Below are 17,110 nucleotides of genomic sequence, written 5' to 3'. Positions count from 1 at the left end.
AGAACTTAAATTTACCAAGTGGAATGTTTTTTTACAGTTTTATATTTAAACCTCAAAATCTCTTAAACCTGTAAGATTTCTCCTGAACAAAGGTACCCCCCTGCATGATGAAGAATCTGACCCCAAATTTAATTTTGTGACTTTCTGGCATGCAAAAACTGCACAGATTTTATAAGATTTTTATTCACCGATGGGCTAATGTATGTAATTCATTGCCCACTCTAGTAACTAGCTGTGACTAGAAAGTTAGCATCTCCCAATTTACATTAAAGGATATTAATCAAAATTATTCCTCAACCTGACCTTAAGTTCAGACCTGCTAGCCAGCAAGAAGTTCTAATAAGTATTTTTGAGTATATACTTACTTACTAAAATTTCCCTAGTAATATCATAGGCATTACAGCTGAACAGCCCAATGTCTCTTAAAACCACAATAAATTACTTTCTGATCTTTAATATATTAGGAGACTATACTAAAGTGCCCCTTTGAGGAAAGCAAATAACACTTTCAAGGAACAGAAAGAATATTATACTAAGTGGCAAATCAAACACTTGTCCTTTAGCAATCAGTTTCCTCATATCGAATTACTGCTCTCTAGGACCTTTTGATACCTATTTGCCAGACATCTTCAAATCTCAGTATTTTTTAAGAAAGATAAGCATTTCCTCATTCTACATTGTTTTCAAACTCTACATTGAAGGCACTCAGTTCTGCTGAAAATCTCAGCTTGGAATTGTTTTACTTAGCAATGTATTTGAAATCAAACTGTGTCAGCTGCAGAAAGGTGGCAAACGTCTATTAGAACCATTCATCCTTACACTGATCCCTTCAATCTTCAGTTCCTGAGCACTATAACTGAGTCACTATTACATGTAAATGCCCATCTGAATTTCCAAAGAGTTATAAATAGAGTTTGAAAAACTGGAGGTTTTGAAGAGATAAGCTATCATATGGTTGGTCACCCAAATAAGTGAGCTGGCCTTCAGGTGAGCTGAGTACTTACAGTCTGTATTCGAATGAACAGGACACTGTCCATAGATTATCCATTTTCTTTAAAAATTGTGTTATTGTTTGGTGTACAGAAGAACCTAATTTTGGTTATCATTTTTTAAAAGCTTAGCTTGAGGCTTTTTGTAATACCTCACTACCTATTATGTCCAGATTTTACTGTGTAAGTACACATCAATAATTATAATGTGTAATTTATGAATAAAACCCCTAAAACCAGGCAGATAAATAAGATATATTTCTAATGCAGTTCCTAGTTTCCAAAATTAATAATTTTCCACATGCCATATCTCAGAGGAAAGAGTTCTAAATTAGGTACATCTTTGCATCTGAACCTGAGAATAACTATTGTATAATCATCAACAAAGTATCCTTTGTTTCACTGAGACTTTGTCACTGCAAATGATTGCACTCAATGGAGTAAACAGAAAGTGTAAATGGAAAAGTAGATTTTGGGGTGTTTTGAGACTGTTTTTTCTCCTGGATCAACCTGAAATCAGACTTCCACTTTAATAAACCTTGAAAAGTGAAACAACACATTTAGTTCAGTATCAGCAACTCTCGCACAGAGATTACACAACATAAATGATTTTCTTAACAGTGGGATGATCAAATGAGACAGACTGCAATGATGCGTTCATTCATATAATACATAATTCCCGAAAGAAATAGGAAAGATGTCCACACTGACCATAGTCTGTGTTTTCCGGCTCCCAACAATTAGATGGCCAAAAATAGGGTGTCTATAGACAAAACAAAAAAGTAGGGAACTCAGGTTAGACAATGCAAGCATTATACAGTCCTTGGATTGATACTGCTTTTTAAAGCAAATTTACATTTTTGGTAGATCTATTATATTGTTAACTCAACAGTTTTGAAATAGGCATCAAAACAGCAAATTACTTTGGTACGCTTGTTTATTGCACTAGTGTCAGAATGGCACTGAAAAAGAAGAACAGAGTGTTCTTTTTATTTTTAAAGGTAAGGGAACAAAAAACACAAGGTTAGGGAGTGAGGTTGTCTTTTTCATCTTCCCTAGCAACATACCTCTCACATGACCTGAAGAATGAGTTTTAGAAGGTAAAAAGACAGAAGAGACTCTCGGGTTCATTCAGTTCTTGATTTTGGAGCGTTTTCATTAATATATATTAATATTCAAGACTCTTTCCTAGAAGTTATTTATTAAAAAATGCCAATAAACACAGCCTGTTTTCACCAAATTATCAAAGCCATTTTCATTTGTTGAAGCTCTTGTTTTTTCCAAATGTCTTTATCACTTATCGTTTCATATTTAAAATGTGATTTTTTAATGGAAAGCCAATAAAAATTATCAAGAATTAATTCAATACTATTTTTACTAAAACTGGGTGAAATATATTGTTAAAATAATTCCCTTCCACCAAATAAAGAAAATAAGACATAGACATTTTTCACAGGAAAAACCTTTTTTTTGGTGAAAATTTAAAGGATCATAGTTTTTATACAGATAGTACATTTATATATATTTATATACACATACACACACACAATTATATATCATTTGGGAAGTTGATTTAACCTAATTAAATGTAAGGACTGGTCTGAGCTGTATTTTGAAACACAGGTGCTTCCTTAGGACAAACTTCTACTTTACTCTTTGCTTCCTATTGCTTTTTCTCAAAGACCTCCCAGCTGCAAAAATGGAAACCTCTCCTGATGCACACCTCCCTCAAAATCATTTTAATGGTAATTTAGAAATCAAGAGGACAGAAAGGTGACACATTCACACCCACTTTCAGGTTAAATAAGGAGGATTAAAAACTTAACTCTATTGTAACAATGACCCATCATCTTTAACAGGAGCAGAAGCTCATTCCCTGCCTCTTGTGCTTCCCAGTCCTACTTCTAAGCCAGGGAATATACACACCTAAAATAAAGTATTACAGACGTCTTTTGAAACAGTATACAAAATGCAGAACATGTAATATTCAATCTTGCAGCTTTTTGTTATTTACGAAGCAATAATAATGAGTTAAAGGATAAAAAAAAAGTCAGGCTAATTTCAGAGGCTGAGACAAGTTTCTTGTAAGTTGTTACTTGTTCTGTAATGGAGTAACAGTAAGTTGTTCTTCCTATCAATTATTCCTTTGTAGCGCCACTGGAACCAAAGTGACCGATACAACCACAAATGGCAAGACTAGGCAAGAGAACCCCTAAATTATAAATGGCAGCACTCAGTGAATTCCAGAGAATCAAAAAGCTGCAAAAATGATTTAACGATATTAATCTTATAAAGCATAAAGTTACCATGATTTAACTCAACAGTTTTCAAACTTGGGGTTTCTAAATACATAGAAACCATATCTGGCTCAGGAAGTTGCTGAAACTGGCTGGGGCTCAGAAATTATTCGGAGGTAGCAGCATCTGTGTCGGAGGATGGCTGGAGAAAGGTGCTGGGGAAGAACCCATTCAGAAGTAAAAAGAAAAAAAAAATTCTTCTGATGGTAGGTATATTTGCTGTGAACTCCGTATTAAAATTCCTCATATACACTTAGGATAGCTCTTGAGAAATTAGATATGCTCCTGCCCCAATAAGATTAAAAAAGTAAATTCCATCTTCTGATTTTGAGCTAATCCCATGAGATTTTGGCATTCATTTCAGGTTAGGCCATTAGGAAATACTATGTGTTTATGACGTAACAGGAGGACGCTGCCATTTCACACCGTAAATGAAAAACTACCCCTGGCCAGAAAGAATACTGCAAGAAATAGTTCTGAGAGGCACTCAGATTGTATCAATGCAGGATAAATCTGACATTATTGTTTTCAGTATTTAGTTAAAATAACATGTTAAACTTTCACTGGAACTTGCATGTTGGGGATGATAAATAGACGATGGGAAGGAGGCAGGTTCTCCAGTCTTGCAAAATATTGCTTTAGCTCACTAGGAGAAAGAGGTGGCTAAGGCTTTTCTGAACTTCGAAAAGAAGTGTCCAAATGACAGGACCTGCTTCTAACAGAGGACTTATCCAGATACCTGCTGAAGAAATAATGTGGCAACATACAGGTAATTCTGAAAATGTACAGTGGACACTTTTTTCTTTCAGTAGTAGAACAAAGCTGTCGAGGGAACAAATATTTTAGATTTGGTTCCATTAGAGGAAAACTAATGAGACTTTGCAAATGTGTAATCATTTTGGTGAAAGTGATCGTGTAATGACAGAGCTTGGTGCTCTAAAAAGACAAGTTTAACAGAATGGGGTTCAACAGACTAGAGAACAAGTGGATACAGTCTCTTGGGAAAGTAATCTGAGGGCTAAAGAGATGGAAGGGAGCTGACAGTTATTGAAAAAGACTGTACTAAGTGTCTAAGTACCTTTAGAGGGAAAGCATAGTAACAGACCAGTGAGGCCACAGAGGCAATCTTCAGTCAACTAAACACCAAAAAGAGATCATGCAAGAAGTGCAAATGAATATGTATGCTAACAAGGGTGAGTCTAAGCCTCTCCCTGCTCTCACCCTTCTCGAGATAAAAGCAGAGAGGTTAAAATAGAACATGAGTTTTAATTAGAAAAGTACATGAGAAGTAATAATAAACGGCTCCAGAATATATTAAAAGGTAATGCAAAAAAAAAAAAAAAAGGAAACATCACGAGATGGGAAAGAGGTTGAAATAACAGGTAGTACAGATGATTATTAAAAGCCTTCCTCGCTTCAGCCTCCAGAAGGAGGGAGATTGTGGTCAGAAAAGGGTCTTTCTGCCCAGGGAATGACAGGCAGGCACGAATTTTCCTTGCTGATGCTCCAAACCGGGCAGACACAAGCTACCTCTGAACTGCCGGCTGTGACCCTGCTAGCGTGGTGCTCTGCCTCATCTAATAGACCTGCTGAGAAGTAGAGCTCATTACGTCAAGCAACGTGGCCAGGGCTGGCTTCCAGCCAGCTGGCTTGAAGCGGAAACAAAGTTCAGGTCTGCTACAATCAATTCTCTGGACATGCCCAAAATTAATTTTGACAAGAAGATAAGACTACAGGGTGAAGTAAAGAAAAAACAGGATGAGAAATATTTATATAAGGTCAGACAGTTCAAGTTGGAGGCCTGATGAAATTCGCCACAGAATGCTTAAGGAACTATCCTATCTTCATGTGTGTAAACTGTGGCTTTATTTGTTAAAAACAAAAACAAAAACAAAAACAAAAACAAAAACAAACAAAAACCCAACTCCTGACTCAGCAGCACTGTGAGTTATATGCATGTGTAAATATTATGAGTAGAAATCTGCTCTAATACCTCTCTTTTTCCCCTAATTCTCTATAGTATCTAATAGTCATCGACCTCTAAATTGGTAAGAGTTATTAAAAGTATTGAATTATCTTCAGGATGCTGAAACGGGTGCAAATTATCTGACATGCAAGTTATATATGTGAAAAACATTCACTCAAATGACTTTTGAAACACGAGCAGTTATTTTTAAAAACTCACATAGGACAGAGGAGTCCCAGAAGACTGGAGCAAGGCAAAGATCTATCTTTTCCAAAAAGGGGAAAAAAGCTGACTCAAGGAATTTCAGGTTAGTTCAGCCAATTTACAGAAACTTTCTAAACCCAAACTTTCTAGATTCAAGCTCCAACAGTTTAAATACACTATCCATCTGCAAATCCCTAAAAGCTAAAAGTTAGTACAACTTGGGTTTCTCAAGACCACATTAGGTCTCTGACTATGCAAAGCCCCTAGTAGATAGGAGAGAAACAGTAGATGCAATGTATTTTGACCAAAGCAAGGTCCTACATCACATTCTTATCATCAAGTAAAAAACTATGGTATCACCATAAGATGGGCATACACCTGCTCAAAAAATGTTTTCCAAGAGTAGGTAAGAGCTATTCACTTTCAAAACAGAACAGAAATGGTGGGGGGAGGTGCATGGGAAATCCTCCTAAAGTTGGGCAGAAAAAACAGGGTTAAAATGTAAACAGAAAAAAAATCCAAAGCACAAAAATAAAAAACAACTTAAAAGAATATAGACACTGGAAATGAAAGGCCTTAAAAATCAGTTTCTGATTAAAGGATTTTTATAATCCTGTCATTCTATGCAAAAATCCATCAGTGATAAACCTGTCTGTAGCTAAAATGACTGAAGTTTTCCCAAAGGTGTTTTCCACATTTTCTTGCCTAATTGTTTGGTATTAACAGTTATAAAGCTCTGGTCTTAATCTACTTTGCCAGAGTTCTTGCTAAATTCTGGTAATAAATGCTAATTTCAAGCAACATCACCCCTGGCTAGGAAAAGGCCCAGGGAGAAGCTTTATCTCCAAAACTTTGGTGACAGTGTAATTCAATTGTTAGAACGGTACATTAAGCTTTTGCGAATGTGTATCAAGGACTCCTATTCAGCTTGAGCTCTTTAGTCTACCAGACAGCACCTTTTGGGTCTCTGTTCCCCACAGGCACGTCCTGGCTGCAGACCCATCTCTCCGAAGCTGTCTCCCTCTTCAGCCCCTGCATTGGACAGGCTCCCAGCTGCAGAGAGGTTTATTTGTCCCAGACACAGTAATCAGACAAGTTAATGCTGATCTTGCACAAGATCCTAGGCAGAAACCCCCAGAATCCCTGAACCCGAAAACAATTTTCTTGCAAATAGAGTCTGGAGTATTACTGTGTCCTTTAGCTGTTACAAGCCTTTGTTTAATCACGTAACTTCACAGTCCAGATTTATAAACAACCCCTTCGAAGAATTTGCTGGACAGGTTATCCATAAAGAGTGAGGGTGGAAGGATTTACCTTGTTCATAGAGGAAAGACTAGCAAGTCAGCACAGACCGATAAGAAGATCCCTGGTCTCAAGGAATGAGGTTTAGGTAAGTGAGAAAAGGGAGTGTGTGCAAAGCAGAAAGCTAGCCTCCCACTTCTGATCTATTAAAACAACTCCCATAGCAATGCAAGGAGACGCTGCCCAGTAAATGAACTTCTCTATGCCTGGACAGTGGTTTACATTTGCAAACTTAATGCAATCTGTGGGAGAAAGCTTGGTTTAATTATTTCTTACGACTCACATATCCAGAGTACACTGCAGAAGTATCTGTAACATCCCTTACAGTGCTACATATTCCTCTAGCTCAAACATCATACAACCCACATGCTTGTTTCATGATCTAGAAACCCTAGGTAACTGAAGGTTTTGCTCAGGAGAGTTACAGACATGGTATAAGATGCTGTACCTCAACACCACTATTTTCAGATAGAAGTTTATAAAATATTAATTTTTCTTTGTGAAATGTAGAGAATCTGAAGGAATTATTACACTTAAAAAAATTATTTTTCCTCAGAAGGAAATGTGAAGCAGTTTGTCATGAACAAGTATTAAACAGGGAACATTTGTCACTTTGCCATGACATCCCACTTATAGCCGGAAGGAAGGTGGGTGGTAGAACATTTTGGGGAAAGTCAAGTACTGTTTATCAGCCCAGGCAGAAATAATGCTGCCAGTTTTTATTACTACACTTTTAAGGCACTTCGTTTAATTGTATCCGTAATTTGAATAAGCAGCCAGTACAAGTCAGCAGCTAGAGAAATAAGGTCTTACTCAGTATCATGCTTGCTATTACAGAAGCATTTAAGCATTTATAACAAAACTGACTCTTACAAAGATCTTTATGAACATTGACAGAACATGGATTTTGCACATGCAAATGCATACTGCTTCTCTTGAATTACAGACTTATATTATTAGTTAAATTTAACCACAGAAATCCATAATCCTCCTGTTAATAAATGTGAAGCAAAATCCTCCAATATAATACATACTCTGCATTAAAGCTATGGGCAGCAGTGGCTGCCATACATGGTGAGCAAACGAATAGATCTGCTTTGACTACCATAAAATTAATCAATAATAATATCTGAACTAATGAAATAGCCACTTGTAAAAATCAGTATTGCCCATGAGCTTTTATAAACATGATTAATTTCTATGCATTAAACTGTATTATTGAAGGGGGAAGTCATTAAGCATCTTTCAGCTACCCCTTGTTGATAGTAATAAGAAAAAGACTGTAGTTTCTGAAGCTGCTCCTCTTCCTGAAATCTTTTAAAATCTAATTACTGTGGATGGGGGAGGAATATTCAAATCAGTCATAAACCTTCCTTTGCATATTACTGTTATTCTTCTGATGGCCACCAGGGAATCTTTATAAACCACAGAAATCAAGTCTTTGCTAAAGAACTGTTATACACAAGTTTAAATGCCTTGCATGAGGGATGGCAGAATTCACAGGTATTCAGTTTTATATTCACTGTAGTTGACTCAAATGATCTCTTAGCAAAGGAAAGGTTAAGAACACTGGTCTAGCAGTATCTAGCCCATACAGGAAGGATATCAGCCAGCAGTGCTCCCTTGCGAACTGGGAATTAAAAAAAAGAGGTTGAGGAATGCAGATGCAGATTCTGGCTCTGTGACTCTTCTTTCCTAACCTGGGAAGAGGATGAACATGGAAGGCAGTGGGGGAAAGAGTGTCTGAGCAGACGATAGGGCAGTCAGAAAGACACACGGATTTGAAATGGTTTTCCCCTCTTTGAAACCTAAACAGAACTAGTACATGCTGAGCCTGAGCTGCAGAGACTACGAAATAGTCCTTGTATCTGAATTTTCCAAACAAAACCTGCAAAATGCTGGAGAAGCTAACCTGTTTTTATCCTTTATTGTAAAAACGTGGCTTCCAATAAAACTCTTCTCTTGAGGCAAGGCAGCTGTTCCAGGGAGGCCGTGGACAGCGGCTGGAGAGCTGCGGTGTTCAAACACAGCCAGAGAGCTCACCTCTGCCAGGGCCGGCTTGGCTCGGGACACTGTCCCGGGGCACTCAGCTCAGCTCAGCTCAGTTCAGTGACTCAGAGCGACCCAGGAAGCGTGGTGATCCCCCTGAGGGGGCTCCACAAGCATCTACAGTGTCTAATACTCCACACAATTTTGCATCCAAGATGTTGAAAGCTCTCCGCAACATTTGTTTGCTATGTATCTTAAATCCCACTCCAAGAGAAAAACAAGGCCAGAAAGGTTAGACATATTCTTCAAGAAAGTGTCTTTCTATTCCCAGTGGTAGAACAGGAGAAGAAATCACAGGTGAAATTTTCATCTTGCCAAAATCAATGAGATTTTTGTTGCTGTCTTCACCAGACTCATGTTTTTACAACACAAAACTTGGTTCCCATTCTCACCCTTTTCTCAGCTATTTAAGCCTTCCAACTTAAAAGTGACAAAAGAATAGTAGAACCTAAACTTCCCTTCTGAAAATTACTTTGCAGTAAATTAGAAATTAATCATCAAAAAATGGGAGTGTGATTATCACAAGCCTCAAGTATCCTAGGAATTTGTTCAGAGACAAAAAATACCAGAAAACATTACTTTTCACTATGGATGGTGAGACACTTAGGATGGACGTGCAATTTCTAGAAGAAATCAATATTTCTTTCTCTGGGTGACACTTCTGACAAGTTAGCAGCTAAAAAGGGTGAGAGTCAGGCATTCCTCACCAGGACAGCCACGTTATCAGTTACGTGGACAGGGATGAAAGGGTGTCAGTGAACAATGTTTGGCCTGAGGAGGATCCACTTGCTAAGGTGCACCTTGCTTTTCTTATTTGTGCCCCACGCACATATTTGCTCTCAGATACAGGAGGGTGGATAGCAGGTATTCAGCTCCTTCTTTGGTCCCAGGATTAAAATACCATGAAAAAGCCATACACATGTTCAAGATCTGAGAGTTCAGGTTTGCAGAGCATCACTATAACAAAATTTTCTGCTTTGCCACATTGAGATTAATAAGAAACTACAACTCTGTGAGTAAGGCAATTAATATTTAGATCTATCCCCTCTGAATTAAATTATTATCACAGAAACTGACTTAATTAGATCTGATTAGGTCAAAGAATGATCAGGAATGATTTTTTATTTCTAAAGCCACATTATTTAAAAAAGCAGATACAATTATGATTTTACAGCCCTCCTGATGGCAAGAGTAATAACTGAAAAGGCATAATTTTGCCTGTAAAAGGGCATTTGTGCAAATGAAATACAATCTCCACTACTTTTAGCCATACAACACTAACTTGTTTAAAACAACCTGGCAGTAATTTTACTGCCAGGAGGGAATCTGTTACCCTTTGGACTACAAAAAATGAAGTGCATAGAGAACGTTATTGTAGCTAGTCTGGTTTTTGTAGGTCAGGCCACTGTACTGCAGGCAGAGAGTTCTCTGCAGGGACAAGTTCTAAACTTTTCAGTGCTGGTAGGTGTACTGTAATTTCTCTTTCCATTAAAATATCTAGAAATTGGTGAATCCTGTCCACTCAAAGGGTACTATTTCCGAAGAAACAACAGAACAACTGAATAAGTATTCTAGTGCAACACTCATACATTTCCAGTTGAACTTTTGGAAATGTTGCCTTTCTCCCCATTGAATATACCATCTTTATCTTCCAATTTAACAGCTTCAGTAGCAGTTTTTGTATTAGCCTTATTTTGATAAGGAATGTGGGTTTTTAAGGACATAAGTTGTGCTGATATAACTATAATTACACAGTATGCAACCACTATGTATTTTTTCTCATGCTATACCTTAACAGGTAAAATTTCACTGTTTTATCATTGTTAGCATAGTTATAGCAAAACAGATTTAAATCAGCTTTAAAGCAGCAGCTGCAAAGGGTGCTACAAAGCAGCAAACAGCCAAATTGCTACAGCTATATACTGAGCACCACTTGTGGAAATTACCTTATTTCATATGCATATGGCAAATATGTGCCAAATCCATAACCTATGTAAATCAATTGACAATGGTTTACAGTCTAACCCTAACTAAATCTTCATGTCCAACCATGTAGACTGTAGACTTCTCTGAGGAAAGTCCATGACAGACTAGCTGCAATAACCTCAGTTGTTCACAGTGCAGCTAATGCTGATCTATCTGTTCCTTCAACCAAATTATGGTAGGGGAGGTGCTCATTACCCACATTTAGATATAAGCAGGCCAGTAACAGTGCCGTACTTTCACCCAGAATTCAGTAAGCAGCACCTCCATAAATAAGTTCCATTCTCCACAAAGGAAGTCCTCCGATAATGTGTCCTCCTGGCTGCTGCTTATGCAGAGGTAAGCCAAGAACCAGTACCTCAAGCACTTCTTGATCTCTTTCTGCATTTTGCTTACCACCTAACCCTTGAGTGCCTTTCCCTCAGCAGTAAGCCCCTTCATCCCATGCCATCCCTCTTTCCCTTACACCAACACTGAGTGTGCAGTAGCCACCAAGGGACAGCAGAAGCTGAAGGAAATAGCGGGAAAAGGATAAGTCCTAACTGTTAAGGGTCACTGGTCTGAGCACAGGACAGTCTGGTACAGAGCTACCAAGGCAAGGTGGGGTTTTTTTGGATGGGGGAGAAGGGGAAATGGAGATGAGAAAACAGATTCTGGGCTGAATACTGAGGAGGAGGCAGCGCCCTGGGAGGGAAACCTTTGCCTTCAAACCCCCTCTACTGGATCAACAGTGGCTTTGGATGTGGGGGAGGAAGTCTGGGATGACTTCCCTTTGTATGACCCATACACTTGTGTAACTTACTGTCTGCTGAAGGGCAGGTTTTTTACACTGTATGATCCACCAAGGATCTACATATGAAAATATAATAGTGATACTGAAATGCATGCAGCCACTGTTAGTTGCTAGACTGCACTGTAGATATTTAGCTATATTCACACTAACATTTTAAATTTTAGATCAAATACTAGGACCCTTTCTTTTCCCTTACATGGGTCTATAGAGTAGAACTCAAATCATAATATTGATAAAAGTATTCTAAAGCAATTAACCTCATATAATGCTTGAGACAATGATTGCTCTCCAGTATATCACAGTTTTTTTTCTGCATTTGAAAGATGGTGATCTCAGGTCTATTTTATTTTCTATGGTTTCTTATTTAAATAATTTTAAAGACAAGATTTAGACTTAAATATCTTGAGGATAATAGATTTTGTCCTACCATAGATTATTTTTCTGAGACAATGTAATGCAGTGGGCAATAAGAGAGCAGGCTTCCCAAACTACAGTACTTTTATAATCAATTTCATAGTGATGCTCATCATATCATGATTTCAAAGCAGCAAATATCTAGCAAAGATCTTCAAGCATCTGTTGCTGATACCTGCCACCACTGCTGCTTAATTGCAACACAGAATACAACCACCGCTATTGATGGTGGCACATGGGAAACAAAGCAAATTAATTCCTACTCTAGAATACATAAACAAATACTGGTTACAAGTCAGAAGAAGTGTTGCTCTGCAAACTTCTAGCTTGCTATTCATTGTTAGAATAGCATTCTACCCTCCCAAGCCCTTAGTTTGAAATCTAATACAATGAAATACAACTAAGTAGGAGCCTGAATAAAATACATACATATATTTATATGCTTATATCAATGAATGTTCTTTTTGGCTTCTTCTGAAGCACCTGCATATCTTTGTCATATACAATGTGACACAGAAATGTGTTTGCACTTGTTTGAAGAACACACACTACTTCAGTACTACTCTGTTACCTATAAGGAAGTCCTCTTACAGGAAAGAATATGTATTACACTACTTTTCTAACAGATACCTGCCCTTTTCCAAATTAAGATTATGTTGGTAATCAGAGTCAGTAACGTAATTTCATTTCCTCTATTAAACTTCAAAAATATTAGAGTAATTTATTTCACGAGAGATACTTCCTCACTTAGCATTACTATGCTTACCAATTACATTTTCAAGGATCAGAATGGCCACTCTTTTCTTAACACAATTTATTGACTTAATTTCTGAATAAAATCCTTCTATCATTTTTCTAATTTAAGAGGAATTGTCACCATCTACTAGGTTACATAAGACAGAAAGTATTGTATAATTTGCTATGAACCTTCATATGAGGCCTTTAATACAAGCCCTCATTTGTGCAACTCAGGAACACATGTAGAACACTTACCTGGAACCGATAAAAGGTTCCATCATCCTTTAGTGTTAGAACATGGTCTGAGATTGGAAAGAAATAGCCATGTGCTGCCATCAATGTTCCCAAATGTAGAGCTTCCACTGTCAGAAGAACAAAAGAAAAGCAAGGGAAATTCAGAAGGTTAAAAGATTTATTTGTAGCAACTTAGTTTTCTTGTTTGGATTCATCCCATCTCCTGCAGATAACCACTTGGCTCCAAAACAAGGTCCTGGCATCACGAAAGCCCCGTCTTTTTCTGTGTAACATAATGACGGCATCAAAAAAAAGTACTCTCCTTAACAAATGGCTATTAGAATTCCCATTTGTAGCTGCAGTTCCACTGCTTTATTAGCATTAGCAGGTGGCTCCCATGACATTCACTCACTTGCTTTGAAGCTGACAAAACTGTTATCATTCTTACCCAGACTGTGCAGCCTGCTTTTTCTCTTCAGAACAGTTTCAGATTACATGACATTAGAACAGGAGATTCCAACTACATGATATCTTCCTCATGAACTTTATCAGAACTACAGTAAAGGATAGAGATTTCCTTAGAAGTATCATTACTGGAATATAATGAAGAATAACTTTAATTCACTTTAGTGTACAAAACCATAATATGCAACAGTCAGGATTATATGCGTTCTTGTATTTTCAGTGAACCACTGTCCAGTATCAGTCCCTGAAGTTTCTTATTCAATATTGTCTTTGTAGTTACTTGATTTGGCCCACAAGAACACAATGTTGTAGGAAGAGAGCAGCATTAGTTAGTCATGCTCCTGCTGCAGTATTCAAGTCCTACTGTGTTTCATTCTTTACCAGATTCCTTTACCAATCTTGTAAGAACTCTGGTTTATACTGTTAAAATAGCTGCATAGCAATTTCTCTTGTTACTTTAAATATTTCCTAGCACAATCTACTAACATAAGTCCACAACCAGTGAGGCATCCTAATTTAAAATTTAATTTTTTTGAGAGGAGCACAAGGTTTTCTGAGCCACTTTGTTTGGGCCCCACCACAAAGCCACTGGTGACAGAAGGTGGTGCTGGACAGGAGGACAGTACTGCTGCAAGACAACACCAGGGATGAGAAAAGGAAACAGCACAACAAAAAGGCCATATAAGAAGTCTAGGGAGTAAGGAGAAGCTGGGAAGGGGAAGGAAGAAAAAGACAAAGAAGAAAAAGACAGAAGCAGTGAGACCTACCTGAAAAAGGGGGATCTCCAATCTAAAATATGGATTCAGTACGAATCCAATAAGTATGCAGACTCTGTAAGTATGAATATTTTCACTACAGAAAATGTTACAGTTTTACATTTCAAAAAAAAAAAAAAGCAAAATAGCAATTCTTCATGACCATCACCATCACCACACACACATTCAAATTCATCCTTTAAAAAGACCTAATTTGTTTCTGTTGCCTGTAATTTGACTCTTAGCAATGGCAATCATAAATGTTTCAGCACAGATCCGCCTTATCCTGCCTCTCTCAAACATCACAGTGGCAACTGAGGAGACTTCAGTCATAGCACTGTCATGCAGAAATAAATGCTAGTCCTGCTATATCATTGCTAAACGGTGATGAAACTGGGATTCATTTATGCTTCACGCATTATTATTTTGGATATGAGAATGAAATACAGACACATTTATTCACCTGTATTTCATCAGTATTCCAGAGTATTCCCTCTTTCACCTGTTTGCTCACCTAGACACATTCATTGGTATATGTAATACAGGAGGAGGAGTGGGTCATTTTTAAGCTATCCTAGTAAGTGTGCAGAAGGAGCAAAAAGGGGGATTTGGACAGTACTTCATTGAGAGCACATAACCTTACCAGGGTTTATTTCATACCTTGTCCTCTCACATATCCTTGTGCTTTCTTTGTTTTGCAAACTAGTTCCAGCCCCTCTGGGCAGAGCCATCATCCAAGCAAACCCAGCATGCTCTTTTTGTCAGTGAACTCTACGATCTGCTACAAAACGCAACAATCCTGCTAAGAAACCTTTTCCAAAGCGCCAGCCTACAAAAAAAACTTTCAAACAGAAGGAAGTTAGTTGCTTCTGTCCTGATGCTTGGGATGTGTGCAAATCCATTTCTGAATTTTATCCCAGTTAATGTAATTCCATATATTTTTGTTATTTATATCTTTTAAGCCACTAAATTCTATTATCTCTTGGAACAGACATCTTGAGGCAATAAATTCTGTAGCAATTCAGTTGTCAAAGTTTGTTTAATTTGTTTTGTTGCCTACCTTTTAATTTTGTAAAGCTTTTCTTTCTTCTTCACACTGTGACTTATTGTTAACGTTTATAACATTCTTTTTGCAGGTATTATGTATCTTTAAAGAACAAGAGCAAAAAAAAGGAAGAAATGTGCTGATATTTTTTAGAGAAAGGATTTCTAAGATAAGGATGATAGGGCTTGCCAGGAAAGGCCAGAGCGTATTACTTCCACAACTCTGATGCAGATTAGAGAGCATTCTGTTCAGATTTAGAAGAAACTAAATAGGCTCCAGATCTGATTCATGCTCTTCCTGAACTCTGAATTGTAATACTTTTCAAGAGGACAAGGAGTTCACATTATTCCTCTTTACGCAGAAATCATTAGACCGCATGTGGGATACCAGGTCCAATTTTAGGCCTCCCAGTACAAGGCATGTAGGAACTGGAGGGAGCTCAGGGGAGGGCCGCCAAGGTGGTAAGGGCTGGAGCACCAGCCCTGTAAGGAGAGGCTGGGGGAGCTGGACTTGATCAGCCTGGAGTAGAGATGTCTTCAGGGGGACCTAACAGCAGCATGCTACAAGGAGATTATCAAACAATGGAGCCATGCTCCTTATGGAAGTGCATGGCAGTAAAACGAGACAATGGTCATATACTAAAAGACAGGAGGTTCTGACTTGACATAGGGAAAAGATTTTTCGCCATGAGAATAGTCAAGCAGGGGAAAACATTTCACAGAGAGGTTATGCAGTCTCCATCCTTGGAGGTTTTCAAGATCCAGTAAAGCTCTGAGCACTCTGGTCTGACCTCAGAGCTGACCCTTCTTAGAGCAGCAGGTTGGACTACAGACCTCCTGAGGTCCCTTCCAGCCTGAATGATATTATTACTCTGTAGTTTGAGGTGGGTGAAGCAGAAATGAAGAGCAGAAAACAGGGATGGACACAGTTGCAGAAGAAATTATTTAAAATGTCCCGCCAGAGCAGTTTATAATCCTAGGAGTGTTGCTTATAGGAGGAGCACGAGGAAAGATGTCAAAGGCCTGTATTTGTCCCATTTTCCAGTAAGCACCCAATGATGGTAACTAAGTGTATGGTCACTACTGATTCTCTACAGCGAAAATGAAGAAAGAGAGCTGGCCTCCTCCAGAAGGCAATTAAGCTCAGTTTAGCTCTGAATCATTTTCAGCAGAAGCCTCTCTCTCTCTCCTTCAGCTATGTATGGAGATTTGAGGCGGTTTTACTCTCACCTCAGGCATCTCATTCAGCTAGGATAAAGCTACGCCAAATCAATGTTAAGGTACCTCTTTGTCCCTATACACAGCCCTTATAAGTGAAGAGGGACATATAAACTGATCACATCTCTTGTTTTTTGCTTCAGTTAATAAACAATTACTTTTCATTTTTTAGTGCTACTAATCCAGCACCTTATTCCAGCATTGCATTATATGTAAGTGCAATAATAATCCTTTTTAATAACAATCTAAGATCCACTGTAGCTCAGAACTAACTCTGAGAATGCGAGTAGTATCTGCCTTATTTAAAAAAAAAGAAAAAAGTTCAAGCTGTAAGAATAAAGAGATTAACAGAGTCATTCCACTTGAAAGTCTAAAATCCTCTCCATCAGTCTCCTCTGTCAATAGGGCAACCGCATAACCAAAGCATCTTCAATACTCTGTTTTTGCACAGAGGTTGAATAACCTATAAATCAAATACCCCTCAAATAGGAGAACAACTGGGCAGTTGTTCTCATAGACATCTCATAGACTGGTAAAAGACTAATGTCACTGTTCTCCACACACCAGCAGTAGAACTGCACAGAAAGAAAACTCAGCTCCCAGAAGTTTTCTAATCTCCAAACAAGAAGTACACCAGTGTATCACAGACACAACAAAGG

General features: G+C 38.0%; 1 protein-coding gene across 10 annotated transcripts in view; it reads right to left on the bottom strand.

Moving 5' to 3' along the window:
• The window catches only part of RGS7 (regulator of G protein signaling 7), a 291,703-nt gene that overhangs the window by 57,842 nt on the left and 216,751 nt on the right, over positions 1 to 17,110 (bottom strand). For 9 of the 10 annotated variants that reach the window (XR_010883712.1, XR_010883713.1, XM_067293359.1 and 6 more), the window contains 2 exons: positions 12,991 to 13,097; positions 1,701 to 1,752 (listed from right to left, as the gene is read on the bottom strand). Coding sequence is in view for 8 of the 10 variants with exons in the window: in XM_067293359.1 (XP_067149460.1) it covers positions 1,701 to 1,752; positions 12,991 to 13,097 (159 nt within the window). In the remaining 2 variants the exon portion in view is untranslated. Of the gene's footprint in view, positions 1 to 1,700; positions 1,753 to 12,990; positions 13,098 to 13,417; positions 13,485 to 17,110 lie in introns of those variants that run through there. The other variant, XM_013943886.1, reaches the window with a different exon arrangement.

This window comes from Apteryx mantelli, chromosome 3, assembly GCF_036417845.1.
Source record: "Apteryx mantelli isolate bAptMan1 chromosome 3, bAptMan1.hap1, whole genome shotgun sequence".
Lineage (NCBI taxonomy): Eukaryota > Metazoa > Chordata > Aves > Apterygiformes > Apterygidae > Apteryx > Apteryx mantelli.
The sequence above is the reverse complement of the archived record's forward strand: the minus strand, read 5'-3'. Positions and strand labels throughout refer to the sequence as shown.